Raw genomic sequence first — 27,152 nt, 5'->3', positions numbered from 1 at the left:
TACGTGTTTATTTGAAGTCCTTGCAGCAAGGTTTTAAAGCGCAATTAAATAAAGTTGAGTGAGAGTTCAGACTTGAGGTACAGACTATCCAATACTTTTGTTTATACAAGACTTTTCATAACTGTAAAACTAAAAGAACACGTTTTGTAAGAGGCAGTTGACTCACAGGTGCCTCATTGTACAGCAATCCAAACGTCAGGTTAGCCGGCCTTCCCGAAAAGCCGACACGTTAGCTCCGCATGGCACGCAAACAGTGTGGCGGCTACTGAGCGTAACCGGCTAAATTCAATCGACGTAGCCAAAAATGAGGCAAAACGTTTCTTTACTTTACGAGACATCTGCTTGCATTCTGCACACGTGCATTTATTTTATTGGCACAAAAGCGCCCACGGTGGCGAAGAAGACGACGAAGAAGCGGACAGATGAGCCAGGAGATAAAGCGCAAGAGCGTCAATATGGCGCCAAGCAAGGTGGCTGCAGGGAAGCATTAAAAAAAAAAAAAAAAGAAGCAGAGATGGCAAACATCAGCGGGTGGCAGGTCTTCAGAGGGTCCGCTCGAAGGAAAAGGACGCCGTCCCCGGATGGAGAAGGCAGGGCGGGCCGTGCACACAGGCGGGTCACGGCCACTCGGCGACTCTATCAAAGCGGTCTTGCGCACCTGGCCCGCTCTCGCCTCGTCCATCTGCGCCACCTTCATCCCGCGGCGAGCGAGGCAGAGGTACTTCAGGTGCTCATTAACATCACAAGCTGATTAACATGTGACGCTATGTTGAGTGTGCGAGTGCGAGTGTGTGTGTGGTGACGGACAGACTGGCAGGGTTGGAGAGCATCCAGAGCGGCATATGTCGGACATCTCGCCAATAATAATAGCATCTTCTCACTGTTAAAAATAATGGAGCAGGCCGGCCGACCGGGCGGCCAGGGGCGCGCCAGCACGCAGCAACAAACCTTAACGACCGACAGCCATTGTCTAACGGCGCTAGCAATGCATACATAGCAACTCATGGAAATATATGTAAGGAGAGCTTCACAGATTGAATGTTTTGGAATTGACGTGGCACTTCGAATTAGAAAGTCAGCAGCTCTCTCCCGTAAAATGTACATTTCATTTAAATAAACAAGCAGTATAAATAGGGTTGGCCACGAAATATGGCCCATTCGGACTCAATGTCTGTTCTGCCGAAGGTGAGAGTTGAAACGTCTTCTGACGGGATTCTGCCAAACATTCGAAACATTCGTTTTGTTCAAATTACCATTCCATTTCTTAAAATGAATTTTTGAAAACATTTTCATGTTTTTTAAAGTGTGAGATAGCATGATAGCATTTCACTTTTTAGACAAGTTATTATATTTGACAAGAAAAAGAAAAGGAAATAAGGATTATAATTGTTTGAGATTTTAGGAAGGCAGACCGTATTTTATTTCAATATTTGCGACGGGCGACCAACAGGAAGTGTGCCACAGGCCGCAAACATCCCTGGGTCGGACTTTGATCGACCCTGTCCTGAAATGACATTATGTCCTCACAAAGACAGCGCTCACTATTGAGTAATGTAGCGCTTTCCAACAATAACGTCAGTTGCCGTACTCGACATTGGAGGTCTAACAGCACTTGAGAGACAGATGGAATATTTATCCGGCAACTTTTCCAAGTGCAGGAAACACGGAGAGATAAAATTGAGAGGGGGAAAAAAAAAAATAAGAAGTGGCAGCTCGGTCGCAGGCAGGGAGCAGATTAATCCTCACGGAGCCAGATCGCTGCCCCACAGCCGCTGGCGAATGTGTTTGTGTGCGCGCCCGCCTGTTTGGACTTGTTTTAAAGGCGGCACAGCTGACCTCACTACTTCAAAAGAGGCGTGTTTAAGCGAAGGCAAAACAGGGGATGAGACAATAAAAGGAAGCCAGAGGGGGAGAACGGTCTCGGGGCTCAGCCATGTGGGTGGTGGACGAGGGGGGTGAGGGGACGCCTTGGCAGCCGGAACGGGACTGGAGACGGGACGGAAACTCGCACGTAGCCCTGGGCGGCTAGCAGCTCACATAGCCGGCGGGCGCAAACGTGTTCACAGTCAATACGCGCACACGGTGTCAAAGGGGAGCCATTTTGTTCATGTTGACACAAAAAAAGGTGGAGCGACAATTTGACATGTATTGAGTCACGCTGATGCGGAATAACACGCGTTGATTTTTAGTACAATATCTCCAAATGTTTACGAGTCACTTTTCTCGCTTCATAATGATACAGAATACAAAATATTTTGAGGAAAAGAAACATTCTCCAGTAAAAGTCAACTTACTAAAATTATTATTTTCATAAAAACGATTATATTTTAGAACATTCACAAATTTTGACAATTAAAAAAAAAGATTAGTGTTTTTTGGGGGGCGGGGCATTCTGTTGTATTAATTGTATTTTTAAACTTTAATATTTTTATAATAGAAAATATAGCGTTGTATCTGGTAACATATTTGAACATACGCATACAATTTCACGCATAAATTTTGTTTTTAAAATAAACTAATAACTAAAATAATCAATAGTAAATGTTTATTTTTACATTAGAAAAATTAATAACAAAAAATGCTAAATTTGTAAACTCCCACTGTTTTTAAAATTGTATTTTTTAACTTTTGTTTTTTTTTAGCTTTAATTTTTTTAATTTTTTTTTATAGAAATAGTGTGAATTCTGGCAACATAATTTCTTTTCTTGATACTTTTGCTTTTCAAATAAACACTATCATACTTTGTAACATTCCACATTCTCTAAATTAAATTTTTTTTCAATATTTCTTTTTAAAAACATTGTTCGGTCTGTAATTTTACATGGCTAATTTATATTACACTATTGGGAAAGTGCTTTGTTACAGCTCCAGGTGTTGTGAAATGTGCTGTTTGAATAAAGTTGTATTATATTGTATGGCGGTTGCATTTTTTTTTTAATGATATTTTGAAACAGCTGCAGACTAACCTGCCACTAAACTGACCTAACACAACAGCCACTTTAACTTGACGACTCCCACGTCACTCACCAGGTCAGGCCCTTTAAAGCCACAAACATTGGGAGTCACAGTTAGTACAGAGCAGAAAGTGAGTATGGTGACCTCAAGTGGACAAAATTAAAACTTGCACACCGCAGCTATCCTTAAACGAAAACACTTCTTCACAAAGACGCAGCTTATTATTGTGTCGTGACACTTTTTCTAATCAATAGGTCAACGTATAAGACACAAGCCCACATTGTGTGGCCTTTGCAAACACAGGAAGTGTCTAAATTACAATCGCGTAACCCTGAAATATTTCTTCAGCCTTCTCATCTCCGTCTGCCTTCAAGCCCCCACCAGATCACCCCCCCCCCCACCCATTCTCTGTTTAATCCGAGCTACTTTGCATCTCTGGAACTTGGCTCAGAGCACACTGTGTTATTTTTACACGCGGGCGGGCGAGCAGAGCGTGCGGGCGGGCGGGTGAGCGGCGGCGGTGTAGATTTCCAGGTTTTTTCCGAGCACCTTCCTCCAACCTCGCCCATCTGCCGCCATCTGCCTCACTTTAGCCTGCACTTTCTACTGCAACACACACACACACGGTCGCGCATAAACGCACATCCTGTGAAAAATAACTAGCAGCCTCCAATCAGCTTTTGGCACGTAACGGAAGGCACTTGGAAAAAATAAACAAAAAGATGAAAATGCTGCGCCAAATTGTCCTCGCTACTTTTTCAAGTGGGATGTAGACCGCCACGCCGCTCCCCTGCTGCCTTGGTCCCCACATAGCCACCCACAGGCCCGCTCGCATGGCGCCGCGCTCGCCAGGTGATCTGTTGGCCTTGGAGCTGGATGGACGCTGGCGAAAATAAACCATTTGCAGTTCACGCCCTTTCTAATTTAGCCGGTGTGTTTAAATGTGGTGATGAGGTGTTATTCTGAGGCAGTCAATACAGATCCCTGATTAGGTACGCAATCAGAGGCGGAAGGTAAGAAAAATGCCTCAGCAAATATATTCGGCCATATAAGAAGGGAGTAACAAGGCAACAATGCAGAGGAAAAAAATAATTATACAAGAGAATCAGTCATTTTTGTCCATAATTTTTTCTTTTTCTTCTACTTTTTTCTTTAAACAAATTCTTTTCATATTATAACTTCAAAAAAGATTGAAATGTTTCTCCAAAAACACATTCATGTAATATTTCAGACTTTTTTCACTATATTTTGATCTAATGTTTGTTTTTTAATTTGGCCCCCAAAAAATGTTGATCTTTAGAAATTTGTTTCTCTTACAATTACAACTTAAATCACAATCAAAAGGTTTTTATTAAAAACAAGACTAGCATAAGATGAGTATGACTTACCTCTGAAAAGATGACAACTTTTTCTAGAAAAACTAAGCTTGTTAATATTCAGATTTTTTTGCACAACAGGAGTACAGCAGTACACAACTGTTGACTCTTCTATTACTACTTTTTCAGGAAAAATATATGAGCTTTTTTCTCAAGAAAAAGATTGTAAAAGTAAACTTTGTTGTTAGATTATTACGACTCCCCCCTTCTCTTCGTCCTAAGATTACTATTTATTTTTTTCAGAAAAAAAAGCTATTTTTCGTTCTGAATATATAAATATAAATATATATATATATATATATATATATATATAAATAATATATAAAATATCTTTAAATTTTGTGATTGATGTAGAGATTGTATTTTACAGATAGAAAATGTTAGTACATCTAATGTATGAGTGCCAAAGGACACACCTTCAATTAGACGAAGCCAGGAATAAAACTAGTGTGGCAAATGTTTGTAAAAGAGTGCCCTCTCTTTTGAGATTGCGCAAGCGTGCCTCATTGTTGTGTCCTGCTTTCAACAAGCTGTGCGAGTGATGCTAGTCATACCTCGGGCGCCAGGTACTCAGGCGTGCCGCAGAAGGTCTTCATGGTGGCGGCGTCTGTGATGCCTTCCTTGCACAGGCCGAAGTCAGTAATCTTGATGTGGCCGTCTTTATCCAGCATCAGGTTTTCCAGCTGGGAGGGGGCGCACGCAGACCATAAAAAAGAAAAACAGACATTTTTGTTCAAGAAACAACTACTTTATCCAACCATGACTTTAAAATAGTATTTTTTTTTTCTTTCTGAGGCTTTCTTTGAACTTCCAACTTCTACCGAAACTACGACTTTCTTCTCCAAAAAAACTGAAAATGATTCTTAGGGTATTCCAACCATTTCTATCCGGAAAACAACATCTTCACTCCTGGCAACTTTTCTCAAAAAAATAAAAAATAAATAAAAATGAATTAATAAACTTTATTCTTAAAAGATACTCTTTTTTTCAAAAACTAAATGTGATTCAATTTGTGAACACTTACAAGACAGCCCTGGCCAATTAATCTGCGAGGCAATTTAATTGGCTGATATTAGCTCTTTTAAAATTATCAGAATTTCTGCCTATTCATTTTTTTTTTTTTTACAACAAAAAACTAATTTAATGACATTCAAAAATTTCCCCCAAAAAAAGAAATTGCCAAAACAGTGGTCGATTTTCCTCTGTTTTAAAGTTAACTACTAAATGGCAATTTACTATAAAGCAGTACAATGCCAGTAATTCATACATTAACTGGTGTAAGTACTCAGGGACCAAAAAAAGGTGATTTTATTCTTTATATTTACCAGTTTTATTCTGCCAATTATCAGAATTGGCATAAAAAAAATCCGTATTGCTTAGGCCCTACTTACGACAAATTGAAAAGAAATATGACTTCATTGCCAAAATACAACTACTTCTTTGTTAAAAAAAAAGATACCTTTTAACCTTGGGGAAAAGTAACAGCATTCTCGCACAATTTCTGCTTAGTTTGCAACTAATTACCTCCTAGAAAGATCCATTTTAATATCAAAAGAAAGGAATGATTTTTCCATGATTCTGACTTTTTGGTGTGAAAAATGCAACTTGATTGTGTTAATAATGCCACTTGAGTGTACAGTGCTGGTGTTCACCTTGAGGTCACGGTACACGATCTTAGCCGAGTGCAGATAGTCGAGCGCCGAGACGATCTCGGCGCCGTAGAAGCGCGTGCGCTCCTCGGAGAACACCCGCTCTCTGGACAAGTGGAAAAACAGCTGCGGGAAAAAGGAGGGAGTGGGGTGGGGATGGGAGCAATAGACAGCAGGGACGGCGCAGCAATAATTACTGATTTATTGGAGGAAATTAGCACAACACAAACTGGCTGCCCGCACCATATTGAGATGATAGATGGCGGAGGGGAGGGGGCGCGCGAAAAGTGGAAATGGAGGGAGGCGCTGGGGGCCTCCGAGGAGGGTGGGGGGGATGGCGGCACTCAGCAGCTGGCACCTCGTCTACAAGCGCACCCCTCCCACTCGGTACGCACCAACCTCAGGCGAGGCTGACGAGTCGCTGGCGTAGAGTTGGGCGACGGGGGCCAAACGGAGGGTTTAATCAATACGCCAGTCGAGTTAAGGGGAGGCGGCGCCGCCCCCCTCCCCCCTCCAGCCTCCAGCGTGACGCTCATTAGCGCGCTATCTGACCCCCTCCGACTCCAAGCGGCCGTTTGCATTCAGTCCATCCTGCTCGCTTGCCGGCAACAAACGAACTCTCATCATTAATACAAATGCTGTCTGATTTTCTCGACAAATACAACTTTCTTTTCATCTACCACTTTATTTGTGCAATTTTACAACTTTTTAAAAATAAACTGTCATGATGACTTTTTTCTTTAAAAAGTATGATTTGACTGTTCTCATAATTTTGCAATTATTTTCATCAAATAAATTACTATTCTTGGAGTGTTAGGAAAAACAACTTTACCCTCTTCATATGATTTTGATCTCGATAAATATGACTTCATTCTAAAGATTGGCACTTTTTCTAAAAAACAAAAACAAACGTGATTTGATTACAGAAATATTTCAACACTAAATTCTCGAAAAAGGTGATGACTTGATTTTTTAAAAATATTATTAAATATTATAGTATGAAGATTTTCTAACAAAAAAAGGACACTCATACCCAAAACATGTTTTTCCAAACAAATGCAATTTTATTCTTGCAAATTGACAATTTTTCCTGGATAAATAACTACCTTTGTCTGGAATACGACAATTTTATCTTTGCAAGACTGCAAATAAAAAAAAAGAAAAGAAAAAAAAGAAAGGACTTCATCCTTTCAAAATTGTGGCTCTTTTCCTCAGGAAAATCTGATTTTGTTCCTGTAAATGTTACCACTGTAAAATAAATAATAATAATATAACTTTTCTGGGGTAAAATGACTAAATACTTTCTAAAATGTGAGACGCATGACCTTTAACCTATGTACCAACATTTAAAAAAATTATCCTAGTACGACTTTTATTCCCTTGACAATCTATCTTTTATCCAGAAAAATATGCCAGTTGATGTTTTTTATGTCTGAAGTTGATGCAAGTTAGTCCTCCTTTTTAAGGCTCCATTTAATTTCATGCCATGCTGCTCTCTCATGCGAACACCCCCCAACACACACACACGCACATACTCTTCCATGTTAGCCTCATAGCTTTGCTCTCCGCTTTCACTCGTCACATGCGTGGCCCACAGCGCAGTGGTATAAATTACCCACGAGGCCACGGGGCACACGACTCCCCATTAATTGCTCAGGGAGGTTTGCATATGGCCGCTGGAGTGATGCTCACGATTGGATCACCTTGCTGTGTGTGTGCGTGCGTGCGCGCTAACACGACAGGTGGGCCTTCATCGGCGCAATGGCAGCTGTGACTGTGGCAGCTTTGTAATTGGCGGAGCGTGTGCGGTAGGCGCAGCAGCCACAATTTGTCCGAGGAGGGTCTATTTGCAGCGCGTTTGCCGGCGTCTTGGGCGAGCGTTTGCTCAGGCCTGGCAACGAGCGAAGCGCCTCGCTTGCTGGAAGGCGGGGAGGGGAGCAGGTGACGGCCGCACTGAGGGAATGAGGCAAGGTTGCAAATGGTGCCGATTAAAAGGCTGAGAAATGGGGAAAAGTGTGTGTGGTTGAGGAATGCGGGGGAGGGGGAATCCAAACTCATTTTGTCTCCGACTGTCATTCTGGCTGATGGAGGCCCACAGGTGAGTCGACACGCAGGAGGAGGAGGAAGAGATGGCAAGTGACGAGCCAATTGGCCGCTGAATTGACTCGACAGTCTTTAATCGCTCACTGTTAGCAGATCTTAGCATTGTGAACAGTGGAACCCTGCTACTTACTGGGAAAAGGGCTGAGTAACATGAGAGCCACCTAATCATTGAAGATTTGAACCCTGCTATGCTGACAGTAAAGAAGACGTCTTTGTTGGTGTCTTAAAGGTGAACTGGAACCAATTAATAGAATTTCAATACACTTCAGTTGGAAAGTGATTTGAGATACAAGTATCCTGAGTTACAAGTGTGGTCAGAGACTAAAAAAAAACAAAAAACTGGTGAGTCGAAGCATCACAAACTACAAAAACTTTTTTGTAAAGTAATCTAATTACATTTTTTGCCATAAGATTGTGATTTAATACTCAACATTTTTTTCTACCCATGTATTTTTTAACAAACACAATCAATACGTCACGTCTGTCTTTCAATAAACAATTTTATTATCCATAAATATTTAATTTTGGCTTTGCAGGTCAGGCTTACTTAAAATGAAGGCAATGAGCCATTAATTAGTAGAAACAATATATATATATATATATATACATATACACTTCAGAGTTGCTACTTTATTAAAGTTCTAGTAAAAAAAATAAGGAAAAAAAACAACAAAAAAAACAAAAAAAACAATGAACTGCTACGTAGTGCAGGGAACATTGTATACGAAATGTGGCATATATACTGTAGTCGTGTCTTACCTCTCCACCATTCACATACTCCATGACGAAACAGAGGCGGTCTTTTGTCTGGAACGAATACTTCAATGACTGAAATAAACACAACAAACAAGCGTTGAATATACGCACAAACTCAAAGCACAATACTATCACTGCAAATCATTGTGTTCGTCTGGTGGTTTCCCTTTGTCCTGTTGTGTTATTCTGACACAAATGAGAAGCGTACAGGTGACTTTGACCGTCTTGAATGTCACTGCTCGTTCAAGAGTGAAAACAGCAGGCGCAACAAACAAAACTCAACGAGCATCCATAGCTTCAGATGGTTCATCTCCGTTTGCGCTTTTGCAAACAATCGTGTGAGAAGTGTTTACTTTGAATGATAGAGGCGCTAAACAAAAGAACAGTTGGTCTTTGCGTCTCTTTGTGGCTGCAGATGTGAGAGTGGTAGAAAAAAAAAAAAAAGAAAAGTATCTGGAGCAGACGGGCCGCCACAGAAGTTAGCAGGAGCTGATGTGTCTGCGCAAACACCAAACGGCTAACAGATGCGTCCATTATTGTACCACAATTTGATGCCTGGCGCGTAATTAGCCTCCAGAGACTCAACTCAGGTACGTATAGGATCAATATGCCGCCTCGCAAGTGAGTGCAGATGTCGCACATTTGCAGGCGCGCATACAGTACACGTGAAACCCCCCCTGCCGCGTGTGTGTGGCACGTATGTCACTTACGGTGAGAAAGGGGTGTCTGGTGTTTTTCAGTACTCGGCTCTCGGTGAGTGTGTGTGCCACTTCATCCTGTACGCACAAGATGACAACAGCACATAAAATCACAAACAAACATTCATTAAAAACAGCTCAAAACAAGTCCATAATCTGATTAGAAGCATCACAATTGTTCAAATTGACTCATTAACTATTCATTACAAAAAAATTAATAAACATGAGAAGTGCAACGATACCAATTAATCCCAAAAATCATATTGACTTTTATTCTTAATAATTTCATGTCGATGTCAGTGAAAGGTGGTTTTATTTTTGTGGTGTTTCGGTACTCTACATTTCACGTTTGATGAGCAGTTAGCATGGTTTCTCCCTCTGGTCCTGCTACTTCCTCTTCCCCATTTTACGTTTGTGATAACAATACTTCTCCAAAATTGTACTGTAGGCGAGGTTTACTGACTTACACGAGCGGGTCCATACTGTGGATGGACAGTGATTACCTGCTAGCCACCTATAGACCATAGTTGGGGCAGACTTGGAGCAAGTTAACTTTGTGCCGAGCGTTCCAACGGAATTTACGGAGCAGCTGGGCCGTGTTTTAAAAAAGAAAAAAAGTGTTTCCAGCTCTTAAGTCAGACGTGCTTAAAGGCATTTCCACTCAGAGACTGATACGATGACATTGTCAAAAAATATTATTGCCATAGGTTGTTCGAGACCAAAACTACTATTCAGGTGGCTAAAATAATGCATTGTTAAGTATGTATATTTGGATGTATTTTTGCTAAAAGCATGTCACATAACAACTAGGAACAAAAATGGACTAATATAGACCTTGGCGATGATGACTTCCTTTTTAAGAATCTTCATAGCATAGTATTTTCCGCTGGCCTTCTCCCGGACCAAAATCACTTTCCCGAACGTTCCTTTTCCGAGCAGCTTCAGGTAGTCGAAGTCGCTCATTGTCTGGGTGAACAAAAACAAACATCTAGACATGTTGTACACCGCACTTAAAGGGGAAGTCCACCCCAAAATTTTCTTTGCAAGAATATGTTCTATTCAGGCCCGCTAGTCTAAAAGCATTCTGATTAATATTACATTCGTGGAATATGAGTGAAGCAGTAAAATCCGCCCATTTTGAGCCATCTCGAGGGCAGCTGTTTTTTTTGTCACTTCTGTTGACTAAAAATGACATCACAGTTGCGAAGGGCTCAGCTAATGACCAATTATGGCTCACAGTAAGGCGTGATTGGTCTCAGCCTTTCGCAACTGTGATGTCATTTTCAGTCAACAGAAGTGACAAAATGACCGCCCCATAAGATGAGGATGGATTTTGCTGCTTCACTCATACTCCACAAAGGCAATATAAATCAGCATGCCATGTTTAGACGAGTGAAGGTGCATAGAACAATTTTTTGTAAATATTTTTAGGGGGTTGACTTCCCCTTTATGGGCAACGTCTGCACAAATTTGGAAGAATACAAGAGCTGTATCCACACTTGCGGAGAAGATAGTCCAGTGCCTGTACAATTTGGAATGTAACCACAAACTCTGTTCTGAAGAACTCTGCCTCTAGAGTCACACAAAAGTTTTCAGCGCTGACACACGACGGCAAATCTCGCTAAAGAGCTAAATTCGGCATGCATCAAAGGTTTATTTCAGTGCTTTTTGTTTTTGCAACTGACTGTCGTCCATCTGTCGAGGATACCTGCTTCCAATTGGGGCTCATTTGGGGGAACGAGTCAAAGCACTGGAGTTTGCCCAAAATGGTGGCATCTTCAAACCAAAATGGCCGACTTCATGAACATTTTGCTCAACAACAATTTGTGATTTTTCAGGCATGTTAAGTCAGCCCCAAAAGACAAAAATTTCAATAACCAGATGAAATAATTTTCCATCCATGTATGTTCGCTAGATAAAGTTTGATGATATAAGTCAAGTTTCCATACTTGTGCTACCTTGCGTTTGTGGTGCGTGGTTGAGATGTCCATCTCCTCCTCCACCATGTTGTCGATGTTGGAAGTGGGGCTACACTGGATCCTCTCCTCCTCTTGCTTCTGCAGCTTGTCCGCCACCATCTGGATAGCCTCCGTCCACTCATCCCTACCAGGAGACCACACCACACTTACTGTGCTGGGGAATAATACACATAAACGGTAGATGTCTCGATAGCGAATGCAGGTTATCTGAGGAAACGGCAGCTTGGTTTGAAAGCGCCTTTAAATTGACATTAACACCCGTTTGTTTAACAGAGAGGAAAATGGCCGCCATGAGAATCAAGCCAATGAGCAATGATCACAGAGCAGAACTAATGCCTACTTGTGTGTGTGTGTGCGGGGGTGCGCGTGTGCGCGTGTGTGTGTGTGCGTGCATGTAACACGCACCCCCGTGTTACAGCGAACAATGCATTGTTGTTTGCAAACATTGTTCCCCCCCATTGGCTTTTCATTAGCAGACTTGTTCAACATCTGCTGGGACAAAGTTTGTCAATTAGTGTGTGGGGGTGTGTGTGGGGGTGTGTGTGTGTGTGCGCCTGTCTGGTTATTGTTGTAACAATGATGAATATAATGACTTGTACACTTTCCTCGGGTAAGTAAAAAAAAAAAAAAGGGAAAAAAAGGCTTTTGACTTGTATGCATATTTTTATCCGTGTTAATTTATATATTATTTGTTTCAGTGTTTTTTTGTTTGTTTGTTTTGTTTCTTTATTTAACTATTTCATTTTCTTGTTATTGTGGTGTTATAAATGCACTGGACCTGGCCAATCAGGGATTTGAACAAAGATGACTTAGGCAAGCTTTCTTGTAGTCAGTACCCAAAAAAAAAAAAAAAAAGAAAAAAGTAAATTTTTTCTTTGGTTTAGTTTGCACCACAAATTATGCATTACTGTAATAATGTGAATGTATTTTTAAAAATATTTTAAAATGTATTCATGTTGCATTGTAGAAGAAAAATTGTAGATTTTCAGACAGTCAGGTCTAGGTGGGTTTTGAACATGGATGAATATATGGTAATGATGAGTAAAAGGAAAACAATCAGAATTTTAATCTTTTTTTGTATTGTATCAAGTATTTTTCATATACAGAGTAAATCATTTTGGTGATTTTGCACGTATTATGTATCTTCCGCAAATATTTTTATTGATTTAAGTTTCTTGGAAGAGGCAATTATTTATGCTTTTAGATATTCAGGACTTGATTTTTTTTTAAATGATTAAACTTAGCTGTTAATCGAACAAGACTTTGCCATGTTCTTTTTCAGCTGATCTCTGCGCAAACAGAGATGATTCCACACCACATTCTGGGGTTACACGAGAGGAGCGAGTGAAGTGAGGTGAGCCCTTCAAAGACGACGTTCAAATATTGCAAAAATCCTCACCGCTCTGCGAGCAAGCAAGTCGGGATTTGCGCCGGCAATAATGAAACCTGTTTGACTCCCAAATGATCACCGCAGCGTGTTTTACTTGGAGTTACATGCCCATATGTTTCCCGCAGGGATTTGGAAGAACATCTATCTCAACCTAAACGGTGCTTCTTACTTTATTTCAAGATCTGAATCCCTTTTGAGTGCAAAGACTCGCAAGCGTACCCTACACTCCACAACAAGGGCAAACTCTGCTTCTACTCGACAACAATGGCGCACTCAGTCGGCCATGTTGTGCGCGTTTTGTGTGCAGCGACATGAAAAGCAACGGGAACTCTCTCAAGGTCACAAAGCAGATAAATGCTCACTCTCTCTCTTGGTTTGAGTGTTTTGACTATAATGAGTTTTTTTTTTTTATACTAATGAGAGATAATGGGCCTGTCTACAGTCGGGCGTCGCGCCAGCATGTGAGTGGCTGGAGCGCTGCCAGTACAGTGTGGTGGATACAGTAAAACGCACACACACACACGCACACACCCCCACACACTTTGGAGGACACTTTTAGCACATCTGGATCAAATGTTTACACGTGACTTTTAACATAAAGATATTCTTTTGTGTTAATTACAGCCTGTTTATTTGATTAACTAAGTGCCTAGCTATTACAAGCGCGCACACGCGCATGCACACATATATACACATTTCAGTGGTGGACGGTCAAGGCCTTCAAGGCCTTCTTTGCTGGCCGAACATAATCAAGAAATCTCTCTCACATACATATACACATTTACACACACACACACACACACACCCCCACACATATATATATATATATATATATATATATATATATATATATATATATATATACATATATATGTACGTGTGTGCGTGTACACGAACATACAAACACGCACACGCATACATCTAAACACACACACGCACGCACGCACACCCCCACACACAAACACACACTGTAGTGAAAAGGATGCACAGGAGCATCTGTGGTCTTCTGGGCAAAGCTGTTCATTTTCTGGAGATAAACACCTCAGCTCCTCAGAAAGCAAGCAAGCAGCTGGAGAATTTATGCCGACGCTACTTGAAAGGTCTCCTCTCCCGCCTCACTCACACACATACTGTACATACACACAAAGTCCTACCTGTGCCCTTGATGAAACCTATGCAACATCATAAATAATGTACTTCTGTCATGGAAGTTTGTGGCGTACTTTCCTTCCTCAACTTTTGTGCACAGTTTAATCATAAATAATTTACTTCTGTCATGGAAGTTTGCGGTGTGCTTTCCTTCTACAACTTTTGTGCACGGTTTAAGGGTAAAGTTAAACAAGTCTTGCAGCGTTGGGGCTCGCTGACCTCTCATCGGGTGAGTCCACGTGGAAGGTCCTCTCGATGACGGTGGTCCACTGGAGGCAGCGTATGATGAAGGTGTTGGGCTTGGGCCTCTCCGTCTTCATCAACTGGCATTCTGCAAACAGGACATGGACGTTTAGCCTGTTACAAAGTTTTAAGAGCGAAGAGTCTGGATTCATGAAAACCTCTTCAAGTAGAAAATTTCTCAACCAAGTAAAAGGGACTTGTAGTTAGGCTGAGCAAAGATCTGACTATCTTGACTGAAAGACTATCATGGCAAAGTCAAAAGGCAAGTGGCGCTGCATCACGTTTTGTTGGATACGCAGTTGAGCTGTAGCTAACAGTCTTAGCTTGTGATTAGCGGCCTATAATTGCTTGTTGTTGTTGGCAACACGGTGGGATGTCTGTATTTGGTTATTTATCCGATACATGCGCCACATGCATGGTTTTGCAACATTTATCGAAAAGTGTATGAAGCGCGTATGAAGAACTGCCTCCAGGAGTGGAAACGCTTTGAATGCCTGTGCTTTGGTTTTGCAAATACAGTTTATTGTCATCACTTAAGAGACCTTTTTTGTATGGGTTTTTACAGTATAACTGTACTGTACTTACTGACTATATTGCCCTCTAATTAGGGATAGAAGAGCAGAAGATGCATTTTTCAGACATTTATCGGAAGCCAGGAGAGAAATACACATGCACATTGACAAGACATGACAACACTCCCAGTATTTTCTATACATCTTAGGCCTTTTTTGTAAGTAAATTATTAATACAGTGTGTTTAAAAAGTATATTTTAAAATGTGAAAGCTTCTTTTAATAAGCTTAAAGCATGTGAGAGGTATACAACTATAAAATATATAAACATATTTTTTATTTTCATTATCTGTCTATATAGCGGCTTTTTTCTACCTGTTGTGGCCGGGACTGGAACATATCGCATTCATTTCTGACTTTTGAAATGTCAAGATCACACTGGGTCAAATTGATAGTGGGCTAATAAATGTGGTTGAGGACATACATATAGACATGCAGGCAGAATAACTGACACCAACCGTGAAAAATGGTGTTAGCGCAACACTATGACTTTTAGGCAAGCGTGTTCCATTAGCACAGATGCAGCTGGTCTTTGAATCACTTTAAAAGTGAGGAAAAAAAGAAAAAAAGGTAATAACATCTACCGCCGAGGATTCCAAACGCAGCCGCTTTGGCGTGCCAAAAGATAATATGTGCTGCGGCACATGCGCATCTGGTGAATATCTGAAGAATCGCATGGCGGGCAAAAAAATGGGCAGCGCATTAGGCCATTTGTACACAAAGGCAGAAACGTTCGCACACAGAGCCAGATGGGGCTGTGAGCTGGCTGTGGGCACGGGGAATGCATTGTGACGTACTCGGCCAGCCCACTTCACTCGCTCACTAGCACGACTTTGTGTTCAAGTGAGGCGAGGCGCGGTGTGGTGCTGCATGACACGGCGCTGGCCTAAATTTAGACAAGAAGGTTAATAGCAATACCACACGGGTCCAACACACACATGCAAAGTTTGGACCTGACCTGCTGCGCTGCCAGAAAACAAGGTCACCGGACGCCCTGTGCCAAAAAGCACTCACACCTACACACATACATTCCGAGTTGAAATTGGGTTTGCCACAGCAGGCAACTGCAAAATCAGAAGCAGTTTAGTGGGTGGACGCGTGTGTGTGCGTGTGTCACTCTGCAGGGAACAGGCCTGTACTGTCTCTGCTCCATCTGACCACTTCTGTTGTTCGCTCGCATACAGATAAACAAACACGCACACGCGCGCACGCACACACGCGCCACCTGGCCTCGCAGCTTTGGGCAACAGATGTGGCGGTGCCAGCGCGGTGCCAAGCAGCCGGGGCTGGATGTATGGCCCGGCTTGTCCTCGGCACAAACTCCTTTTCCCTCTTCCTCCTCCTCCGTCTCCTCCAAGCTGTCTGTTCGGGATGCTTCCACTTCCAGGACATCCCTCCATCGCTCATCTGTTCACAATCAGCCCTCCGTGCTTGTCTCGTACGTTTTATCCTCCTCCTTTCTCATGAACAATTGAGTGCCATTTTACGATAAGGGTGTTTTATAATACAGAGCTCTGATAAAAATTAGGGGGGAGGGCTTCATTTGTACATTTGTGGAATAATTACAAACAGAATTGCTTCATTTCATGTGAAGTGAAAGATTACTTTATTTTCTACACCTCCTGTCCTAATTAGGGTCACTCTAAGTAGTCACATCACTTGACTTTGGGTGAAACTAGGTCACCACTCAATCAAAGGGCACATACAGAAAAAAACAACAACCAGTCAAACTCACATTCACACCGTCGAACAATTTAGAGCAGGGGGCAGCACGTAGCCCTTGGCGATCAGATGAAGAGTAGCTCACGGGCCTGTTCTAAAAATAGCAGTGAGATGTCGGAAATGAATTTTGTGCCGCTATTGTAAAAAATAAATTACCAGTGAGCTAAAGCTAACTTTTTAGGGGTATTTTTTTTAAATCACACCTTTAAAGATGTACATGTAAATTTGTAAATAAATAATCAGGCAGTTCGAAGGTCAATATTGTACACATCACGAAAACATAGCTTTCATGCGAAAATGAAAAGATTTATTGCCCCATCCGAACCCAAATAATTATTTTTCATCAAACTGGTACCCCTTCACATTAATCAGCCCCCACAAAGTATGCTAGATTTCAGTTTAAAAAAAAAGTTGGTGACCCCTAATTTGGAGTGTTAAAATGACCTAAGAATTGTTTAGTGATGTGGGGTAAAGGCAAACCAGAAGAGAACGTGAGATTGAAACCCGGATCACCTGACTGCAAAACAGACATGAAAACCACTACGCTTATTTTTCGAGCATTCATTATCAAACACAGAAAGCCCTTTATATGACCCAAGAGAAAAAAAAATGACAAAATCCTAAGAAAATCTTGTGAAAACAGTTGCTATGTTACAGAAAAAGGTAAGCTCATTTTATTTCATTGTGACAAACAAGCATTCATACAAAGATTAACATATTTTGAAATTCTCCTAAAAGCCCCCCCCCTCCCTTTTTTTTTTTTTGAAGAGCCGTGCTGAAATCAGCCTGTTTGGAGGGCCGTTTCTGTCTCATGTAAAGCACGGCAGGAACACTTTTCACTACCATTGCGTCTCGGGGCGGAGAGCAGACGGTTGTGCTCATTACAGTGTTGCCAATTTAGTAACTTGCTCGCTATTTTTATAAAGTCTTCAGACACTTTTTTTTTTTCTTTAAGGGACGAGCAACAAAACAAACTTTTTTTTTTAAACTTTTAGAGACTTTTGAGACTCCTTCCCAACTGCAGCTGCTGCCTCTGACATCAAAATCAAGCAAAATTTAGAATGGCTCACTTATTTGGGGAAATAGGCAGATGAAGAAGTACAAATGGAAAGCAATATGAAAGTTGAAGGGTCGCAAAACGTTTGCTCCTATAAGCAACAGTACTTATCATGCCATAAGGTGAAAAAGCAGCCTGGCGTCCATCATATTACTTTCCATGAACATGAAAGACAACTACACCCATTTATTTATTATGAGACATATGCCACGTGACATATGACGCAGATGTCTAATCGTATTTAATCCATTATAATCATGGCCGTAAATCTACCAAATGACCACATTTTTTCTAGAAAATCAAACAAGATAATCCTTAAAATATTGCAAATCACATTGCATCTGCTATTCCAGTAGTTTAAACAAAAACGAATAATTATGAGGTACGTTTTAGACCTGTCTGCAGCCTCTACGTCCACATTTAAAATCGAACACATACTGTAGCATAATGAGAGACATTAAAATGCTGCTAACTCAATCACTGGCTAATTGCACACGTCAACGACGCTGTGGACCTTGTTAGCCAGGTGCACACATCATGAATTGATAAATGCGTCATTAGTGAAAGCTATACGGTTCACTGGCAGTGTACCACTTCAGTGTGTCAAGTGGCTGAATAGCTGGTATGTCACTCTCAAGTAGAAATAAATATGATTTCTAAATTGGCCACACCACAGAGAGGTTGTTAATAAATGATTTGAAAAAATTGCCAATCTAAAACGAGGCTTTATTAAAAATTGCTCTCAAGTACGGAGGGCGTGTTCGTTGAATATGCTGTACATTCAACTGTCAATCAAAGATCTCTGCCATGACCTGGGAAGTGGCACAAGGCCACGCTGTCATGTCATGTCAACATTCTTTTTTTTGTTTTTTGCAAATATTTATTGTAATGGGGATTCATCTTGGGTTAGTGATAATATATGATGCCCTTTGAATTACAGCGATTCCCATCATCACAGCGCTTTAATAATCACAAATCAACCCACTTGTAAGATTTTTAGGCAGCAAATAACGCAGGTTTCAGACACAAAGGGATGTCAGTAACGTACTTGCTACGGAGAAGTTGTTTAGCGGGTAGGGCAGATCAGCGTCCTGAGGTTTCTCCTTGTAGCCGATGAACGAGCCGTCCGTCTTGAGCAGGAAGTAACGCGGCCGCCAGTTCTTTATGTATTCACCTGCAGGCACGGAAGAGCGCAAAGAATTTGTATGAATCATAATCACTGAGCCCCAAGACTCATCTGTCAAAAAACACAACAGTGTTTCGATGACTCGCACAGCGCCTGCCTGCCAGATTCCGGATTATCATGTAAAATACGACAAAAACATGTTTACTCGCACTCAACTCAAAGCGACCACGCCAGCAGCATCATCTGGCTGATACATGGGCAGGTGTTGAGGTCGCCACCCAGCTCACACACGCGCACATACAAACGAAAACACGGAAAACTGGAGAGTATTGCATACAGTAAAAATACTCTTACGAGAAGACGTGGAACAGCCCATCCTGGACGGCAGAAACAAATAACATCTGCCGCGCAGTTGGCGACAGGGCTTTACGCAACTGACTGGCACAGATTGGCACTGAGGTGGCACAACAGCTTTTTTGACCCCCGATGACCCGCTGCCGGATTACACAAGTGTCCAACGTTTTCACAACACAGAGGTGGATGAGATATAGTGTGAAGAGCACAGAGACACGTGCACGGACCTCGGCTGTTTTCACAACTGTAGTGGGGTTTTCCGATCTGGACCAAGTTACGTGACACATTATCAAAGTCACCAGAGTTCAGTCGTTTGTCGTGCACCATGGTTCGAAGATGAGCGTTCACAATTCACACTTTGGGTCAAACAATGCAAATCGGTGTGCAGTTGTTTGGTGCGCACCAGGGTCCAGATGATGGCGTTGACACTTGACCAAACTACAGTACCGGAGTTCAGTTGGTTTCAGCACATCAGGAGTACACATTTGAGCAAGCGAACCACAGTGGACTTCAGTTGTTTGGTGCACAAGAATCAGGTGGGCAGCATTCACAATTGCCCCCCCCCAAAAAAAAAAAAAAAAACATTAGTTTAATTGTTTGGTCCACACCAGGTTTCGTATGAAAGCGTTCACACTTGACTGACAGAACACGTCAAGGTTTTGATCGTGTTCACCCAAGAACGAACATTAGTGGAGATCAGAGGAACCTCACCAGAGTTCATATGTTTGGTATGTACCAGATTTCGGATGATGACGTTCAAACTTGACGAAATAAATCACCAGGGAGTTTAGTTGTTTGATGCGCACCGGGGATACATGACAGTTAACAATTGACAAAATAAACCAGACCGCAGTTCAACATAATTTAAATCAGGCGTGGGCAAACTACGGCCCGGGGGCCACATGTGGCCCATTAAACGTTATAATCCGGCCCACCGAACTTGAAAAAAATTAAATGAATAAACCTTGTTAATGTTTTATTTTCTAAAAACTGTGGTTTTTCAAAGACATATATTCTTGTAATGCTTTTGTTCACTTTCATTTAAAATTAAATGTATTTTTTTTCTCCGATGAGGTGAAGTTACCAAAACACTCCATTCATATGTTCCTGGTCCGGCCCCTCTGTCAAATTTTAGAACCCATTGTGGCCCGCCAATCAAAAAGTATGCCCACCCCTGATTTTGATGATGCAAGCAAGATTTGGATTGTGGTGTTCAGTCTTGATCAAATGAATGGCACCGGCGCTCAGTTGTGCGCACCAGGTCTAAGATAGGTCTTTCACACTTGGCATAAAAGGAAACTGAATTGTGTTTTCCGGTGCTCACTTGACTGAGTGAACCGCACTCCCAGTTTGTTGTTTTAACCGACCCAATCATGTCAAGTGTGAACAGAGCCTTACACACAGTTGAACAAGTACGGTGCGTACAAACACATCAGGGAGGAGTGAAGCTTGCAGCTACTGACACCCCGTCACTTCTCGATGAAAAACAACAACAAGAAAAGTCCCAACACTTTCTAGCGCCAAGAACTGCGTAAACATTTCACTCGCAGCAATGTTCCCTCCTTCTCAAGCATGTTTTTTAATTAACCATTCCTCCAGCATACACCTGGTGAAAATAGACAAATGGCATCTGTGCGAGCATCGCACAATACTGGCCAACAGCTCTGATCACCTTTATCGGGCTAATTTGCTGCAAGAGGCAAATAGGCGGCGGCTTGTGTGTGTGTGTATTTGATGGTGTCTGTTCTATTTGCGACATCCATTTAAAGCTGGAATGACAGCAGGCCACGCTCATTAGCACGTCACCGAAAAACACCTGCTCCGCCGAAGGGACCGTGTGACTGCAGGCCCTGCCGGTACCTCCAAGTTCTGTCGGCAATGGAGGTGTGTGTCTGCATGTGTGTGTGTAGCAGCTGATTTGAGCCACCACGCAGATAAGAATGTGCAGCCGGGTGCCAACGTGTCGTCGTGATTACCAAATCACACGTTTCCCCCTCGATTGGTCTTTATTTTTCTCTTTTTAACAACTCCGCCCACACGTTCCCCGCACGCACATTTCCTCCTCCTGTCCTTTACAGAAGCGAAGCATATTCTTTGGATCGCTCACTACCGATAAACACAACAATAAGGGAAGGAAAGAAAACAGAAAAGGTGGGAAAGAGAGGGTGTGATTATTGCAAAGTGTGAGAATTTAGACCACACCATACTGTATTATGAAAGTGGAAATAAGGGTTTTTGATAAACGCAATAATTGTTGTTAGCCTTCTGTTAAATTAAATTAGAATGAGAATGGAATTTTCGACAACGCATACTGAGATGCCTAAAAAATAATACAGTGAACCCTCACTCTTTAAATCCTTGATGCTTATAGCAAAAATTTGCGCCCACCCAAATTGTTAATATAATTGCCTGTATTAATTATCTAAATATACCCCAGGCTTTTTAATAACATTTGAAACTGATCTTGACCACATTACCCTTAAAAAAAAAAGCCTTGCAAATGATTTCAGTCCAAAAAATGCAGCACATGTGTGAGGACGCTGGCATTTATGTCGGCACTTTGATAACTTTTTAATTGTGTTTTACTCATTTTTGATTGATATTAACTAATACAAACGAAACAACCAGAAAAACTTGAGTCGAGTTCACGTGGATAAAATAATTCTTTACCTCACTGTATATCAAAGCGTTATTTTTTTTCCAGACATGGACAGGAAAAATATGGAATTACAATGATTTTTTGATGGTTTGCCCTGCATGGTCATCAATGCATTAATCACCATGTTTGATACATGTTGCAGGTTTCTTTGTCCTAGTATCAAAAACATGTGAATGATTGTGGAAGTGAGTGTAGGTTATTATTACATAATCAAGACATTATTGGAGCTTGGGATTTTGTTTTCTTTCTGGATGGCGAAGCAGCACAAACACAAGGTTATTGATGAATCATTTCCGTGCAATTTTTGGCATCTATGAATGGCCACTTGGAGCTGCAGTGCAAGTGTTCAAGTGTCAATGGAAATAGCGGCGTAAACCTGCAGGTGTGTCCGTGTGATGAAATGACATATTGATGACACATTAACGTGTACAAAAAGTAGCGGACACTCGGCCAACATGCCAACGCAGCTAACGAGTGCACAGTTGTCTTGTCATTTGGCATCATTTAGAATTTTTGGACTAGTTTGTGAAAATTCTGCTCACCGTGGGGACCACAATAAATGGCGTGTTAGCAGGACGCAACTTGGAAACAAAATGATCATTTGTGACTACTAACTGTGAATTAATTAAAATGACACTTGAAGAACGGTTGCATAAAAAGGCGAGCCTTGGACTGAAATTAGAAAACATGAAGATACACAGTAGAATATCACTCCCTTTTGAGTATGTTGAATGTGTGCACGTATGTACGTTTGTAAAGACATTTGCGTGAAAGGTGCCTTAATTTCCCATGGAAATGGACGAGGATGGAGAGAAAAGTTGAAGTGCTAAGAAGTAGAATAAAACTGGCAGTGACGAAAGGGTGGCTGGTCCGAGTCCAGTCATTTTTCTGAGTCACTTCAGAGATGAAAGTGTCCAAGCGACGAAGTATATAACGCCTGTAGCTGGCCACTTCATCGCTCAGCTGTCCAGCACGACTGAAAACATTTAAGCAATGCTTCTGGCCCGGACCGACAGGCGAGTGTGTACAAGTGTGCGGTTGTGCGTGTGTGGGTGCGAATAATGAGAGGAGGGGGTGGAGGTGTGTGTGGGGGTAGCCAGGGGTGGCACAGACGGCGAGCTGAGATGGACAGTTGTCCACGCCAGGCTTCCAAAAACCACAGTGGCGCACGCAAGCGACGCGGAGCCGATCCAATGGTGTTCCATCGAAGCAATCCCGCCTTGGCCCGGCCTGCGACGAGTCAGACGAAGCTCTTCCACTCTGGACAGCTTGTCTGGGGAGCCACATGTCTCCCGTTTGGACCGCTGCAGAAAAAAAGAGACAGCCGGTTTCCTTCCCACACCATCGCCTCGCTTCAGTTCCATTTAGTTTTAGCCACGCGAGCTCCCTTCTCCCGCAAGACCAATTAGTCCGTACTAAACTATACGGCGGCGGAGACAACAGGAGTCTTTTGTTTCTTCGAACAGCGGGATATCGGCGATACAGGAGAGCGCTGTGATCTGACGGATCCAAGGAACGAGAGTGGGAAAAGAGGCATTTTTTGTAAAGCCTTTCAAGACTTAATTGGCACGGGAAAAGATATTGAATGTGTTGTAAATACTTTGGCGCACTCCCCTGTCTTCTATGATACCTTAAACAGTATTTTACTTAACTTGACAAGCTCACATCTTTACACTATTAGGACTACATAAAAACAAAGACGCTTTATGAGAGTCTAAGTGGTCCTTCCCAATCCACTAAAACTGCGAGGCAAATGTTAACGCACTGTGTACTTGCATGTGCCTTTAAGAGGCGTGGCCTGGTAGAATGGCAGCAAGTCTGTGTCCCACACAGGCTCCTTCTCGAGTGGGCTTATCGTGTTTATCGTACTTGTTTTCCTGTTCTCCCAGTGTTTAAAATCTGTGACCGTGGCTCTGATTTCCCACAAATGAGGGCATTACACAACCCATAATTGATTACTTGAAAAAAAAAAAAAAAAACGCAATATAGTGGGTATATTAACAATGAAACACGATACAGCGAGGCGGGGCTGCATTTCCGATCTTGAAGAAAAAAAAACATTGAATTATTTATTTTTTTAAATCATAAAATTTTCACTTAAGTGTAATACTCCAAGTATCTCGAAGTTTATAATTTCTCCTACCAACTCACAACACACGATAAATATGATCCAAATGACACATTTATTATATATATATTAAACGTTTTTGAGGGACTTTTTTTTTTTTTTTTTTGAAGAACAAGTTTTCTATTGCACAAACTCTGAAAACCTGCCCCTCACATTTGAAAAGGATCTTAAAAAGTCAACTTGACTTTCTTTGACAGGAACGTGAAGGTGACGCAAGTCTCGCTGGCATGTTCATCTCCAGCAGCAGCTTGCCGTCTCCGCATTCGAGATGAATCAGATGCGACTGTGTCCGTTCCAAGCTTTCTGATTGGACAATTAGGACAACACGCTGACTAAATGTCACTCAATTAGCGAGGCTGATTAACCATTCATCTCTGCGCGGAAAGGGAGAAAGCGCAAAGCGAACGACATTACGTCGGGCGAACAGACAGGTACAAATGACAAAGCTGAACCTCAGCCAGCAGAAGGGAAACAAGTTGTGCTAGCTGTTCTCCTCCATCTCGCACGCCTTCAGGACCAGGAAAAAAGCTTGACGGGGTAAATGAGCGCAAAACTATGTGAGCTCACCAGCCATTTGTTAATCAGCCTGAACAGGGATTTAATTTCATGCCTTGGCTGAGGCTGATATGTGCATGGCGCAGAGGCAGAGCTGGGTGACTGGCGAGGCCAGTAGGGGGGATGTGCCACGTTCCTACACACACACACACACACACACACACACACCCCCACGCACAGCACACTGAAATGAGGAAAAACGAACATGTTGACACTTTAACAAATGAACATTGTCGGTGATTCAGTACAGAAAAAAAAGAAAATACATTTAGAGCAAACCCGTTACCCGCGATGGAGGGAGCTTGACGGTACTTTGTCTAATGTACATACAAATTTTTAACATCTTGATTTAAAAAATAAATAATATTAGTGACGTGAGAGACTACACACCTGCCATGGATGAAATCAGCTGGTGCGGTTTTACTGCTTTGAGAGTGTGTGGTGATCAACACAGCAGCGTCAACACGATATTGGTGCCGGTACGTACGATGTACGAATTCAGAGTTACAAGACTGCTTCCATACTATGACACTGACACAAATATAACAGCCTGCAATATTATTCTGTCAATATACACACACATGTCATGTGATGGTATTTTTCCATCAAATACTATATATTTTTTTGTCTTATACAGTATTTTGTGCTGTCTAATATTCTTTTTTTTTTTTTAAATGACTGAGTAATATTTTTCATTTTTGGTTATTTTTTTTGGTTGTTTTTGTTTTAAATTTTTGTGCAAAATGTTAAGATTTAGTTTTTAATAATAATTACTTTTTTCTAATACTTTTCAAATTTGTCATCTAAGTTCATGAATTTTTATTTTAGAAAGTTTTTTGTATTATGTATGTTTTGTTTTGTTTTTTTGTGGCTCCTAAGTTGCCCTGTTGATGTATAGTGAGTGCAAAAGAGGCTCTCTTGAGTAAACCCTCTGCAGGCAGTCGGGCAAACATGCGGCAGAGGAAGTGAAGGATTAAAAAGTGGAGTATTGCTGTGGCGCTACATCGGTGGACATGTCTGTATGCACCTTTTCCTCGCATGCGTGTGAATGTGTGTGGATTTATACTAGTGTTGGTGTGTGACCCCCAACAACCCCCTCCCTCACCCCAGCACTTCTAACTCCAGTCTGCTCAGACATCTTAAGGCGAATCCGGGCTCTTGGAACCAAATCCACTTAGCGTGCATTAGTGTCATTAGCACATTGGGGCCGCGGCCGCTGTAAAGGACGCTCGTCGTGGTTTCAGCACAACAAAGCAACGTATTTGAGAGTTATGGACACAGCTGGGTTGAGGACACGTGACTCTTGTGAGCAAGGCCCTGCGGGGGGGAAGAATACCCTCCAGTCCCTCGTGGGAGAGCGGTCATCCCTAAGGGGCTCCAAAGAGATTTCACCCAGCCAGCTGCACCTCCTGGTATGCTGGGATGGAAGGACGCAATACCCTGGTGCTCGTCTGACCCCCATCCCAACTGGTAGTCCATATAGCATGCATGAAATATTAAACCATCATTTTCATATTGCATCATCTCTGCTGAGCTCATCTATTGCAGTACAGCAAGAGTCCAGTAGATGGTGGTGGCTCCTTGGAGCATGAAATCTACCCTGTGAAGCTCCACTAGTAATCCCACTCAGCACATTGGCTTGTGTGCGTGCGTGTGTGCGTGTGTGTGTGTGCGTGCGCATGTGTGGGGGTGTGTGCACGTGTGTGTGTGTGTGTGTGTGTGTGTGAACAGTGTCCAGCGCTTCCTGAAACACATTTAGGATTAGCGCAGGGTTACCATATTAGCATCTTTGTGGCGGGAGGGGCTGGCAGCTCGGCGCCACCTGTGCCACTTTTGACCCCCGTGTGTCCGAGTTGGATTGCCTGCGTTGTGGTCGTCTCACAAGGGATGACACGCTTTACGGATTACCATTAAACACTGAGAAGACATCAGACCATAAGGAATAGCCTTTATATTAGTAAATAGCTATACTTATCTTATAGAATAAAGCTTTACTAATAGATGATTACGTTTCATTTTTCTACTAGTGCAGGGAGTGGGGGCTGTATTAATTTGGTTATTATACAAGTCTCTGGTATTGAATCAATATTGTGCAGAAATATTTTTATCCAATACTTTCAATACTTTTTTTGTATTTTTAGCATTGATAATCACGCATAGGGGTGGACGCTATATATCATCGATATCATCGTCAATGTTGCTTTCACAATGTGCAATTTTACATCATCGAAAAGGAAAAACAAACAAGTCAGTCGATGGCCGCAAAGTATGAGGAAGTTGTGCGCATACTTTTTTTGTAATAGAATTATGTAGTTTGACATTTCATGTAATATTTTTAAACAATTGAATTAATATTCTTTTATTTTGACTAACATGTGAGTAATTTCACTTCATATTTTGTTTGACCTTTTTACTTACCTTTAATACTTTTGCCACATTCTTTTTATTTATTTTATAGGCTATAATTTGTTTTTTTTAATTTTTTCCAATATTTTGTAATGTTTTTTCCTAATATGATTTTATTGAGTCCGGTATTTTTGTACTTTGAGTAATGGGTGGGTATTTTCATGTAGTATTTTATTTAATCGTTTTGAAATAGTCCCCCCCCCCCAAATATGGTTGTATTTTCATTCTAATGTTTTGTCATGTTTATTGCATTTTCAGTTATTTACATATTGTATG

The 27,152-nt window shown here is 41.7% G+C and overlaps 1 protein-coding gene across 3 annotated transcripts in view; it reads right to left on the bottom strand.

The window, feature by feature from the left end:
• The window catches only part of akt3a (AKT serine/threonine kinase 3a), a 48,196-nt gene that overhangs the window by 4,363 nt on the left and 16,681 nt on the right, over positions 1-27,152 (bottom strand). Inside the window, exons 2-10 of one of the 3 annotated variants that reach the window (XM_088305233.1) lie at positions 22,969-23,091; positions 18,697-18,822; positions 14,275-14,386; positions 11,487-11,640; positions 10,372-10,503; positions 9,550-9,615; positions 8,843-8,911; positions 5,984-6,106; positions 4,886-5,014 (exon numbers count right to left, since the gene is read on the bottom strand). In XM_088305233.1, the coding sequence (XP_088161359.1) occupies positions 4,886-5,014; positions 5,984-6,106; positions 8,843-8,911; positions 9,550-9,615; positions 10,372-10,503; positions 11,487-11,640; positions 14,275-14,386; positions 18,697-18,822; positions 22,969-23,091 (1,034 nt within the window). The remainder of the gene's footprint in view (positions 1-4,885; positions 5,015-5,983; positions 6,107-8,842; positions 8,912-9,549; positions 9,616-10,371; positions 10,504-11,486; positions 11,641-14,274; positions 14,387-18,696; positions 18,823-22,968; positions 23,092-27,152) is intronic. The other 2 variants (XM_088305231.1, XM_088305232.1) reach the window with 2 other exon arrangements.

Source organism: Idiotropiscis lumnitzeri, chromosome 9, assembly GCF_059441095.1.
Source record: "Idiotropiscis lumnitzeri isolate Australia: NSW breed Sydney's pygmy pipehorse chromosome 9, RoL_Ilum_1.0, whole genome shotgun sequence".
NCBI classification, from domain to species: Eukaryota; Metazoa; Chordata; class Actinopteri; order Syngnathiformes; family Syngnathidae; genus Idiotropiscis; species Idiotropiscis lumnitzeri.
This window is presented reverse-complemented; position numbering and strand designations above follow the sequence as displayed.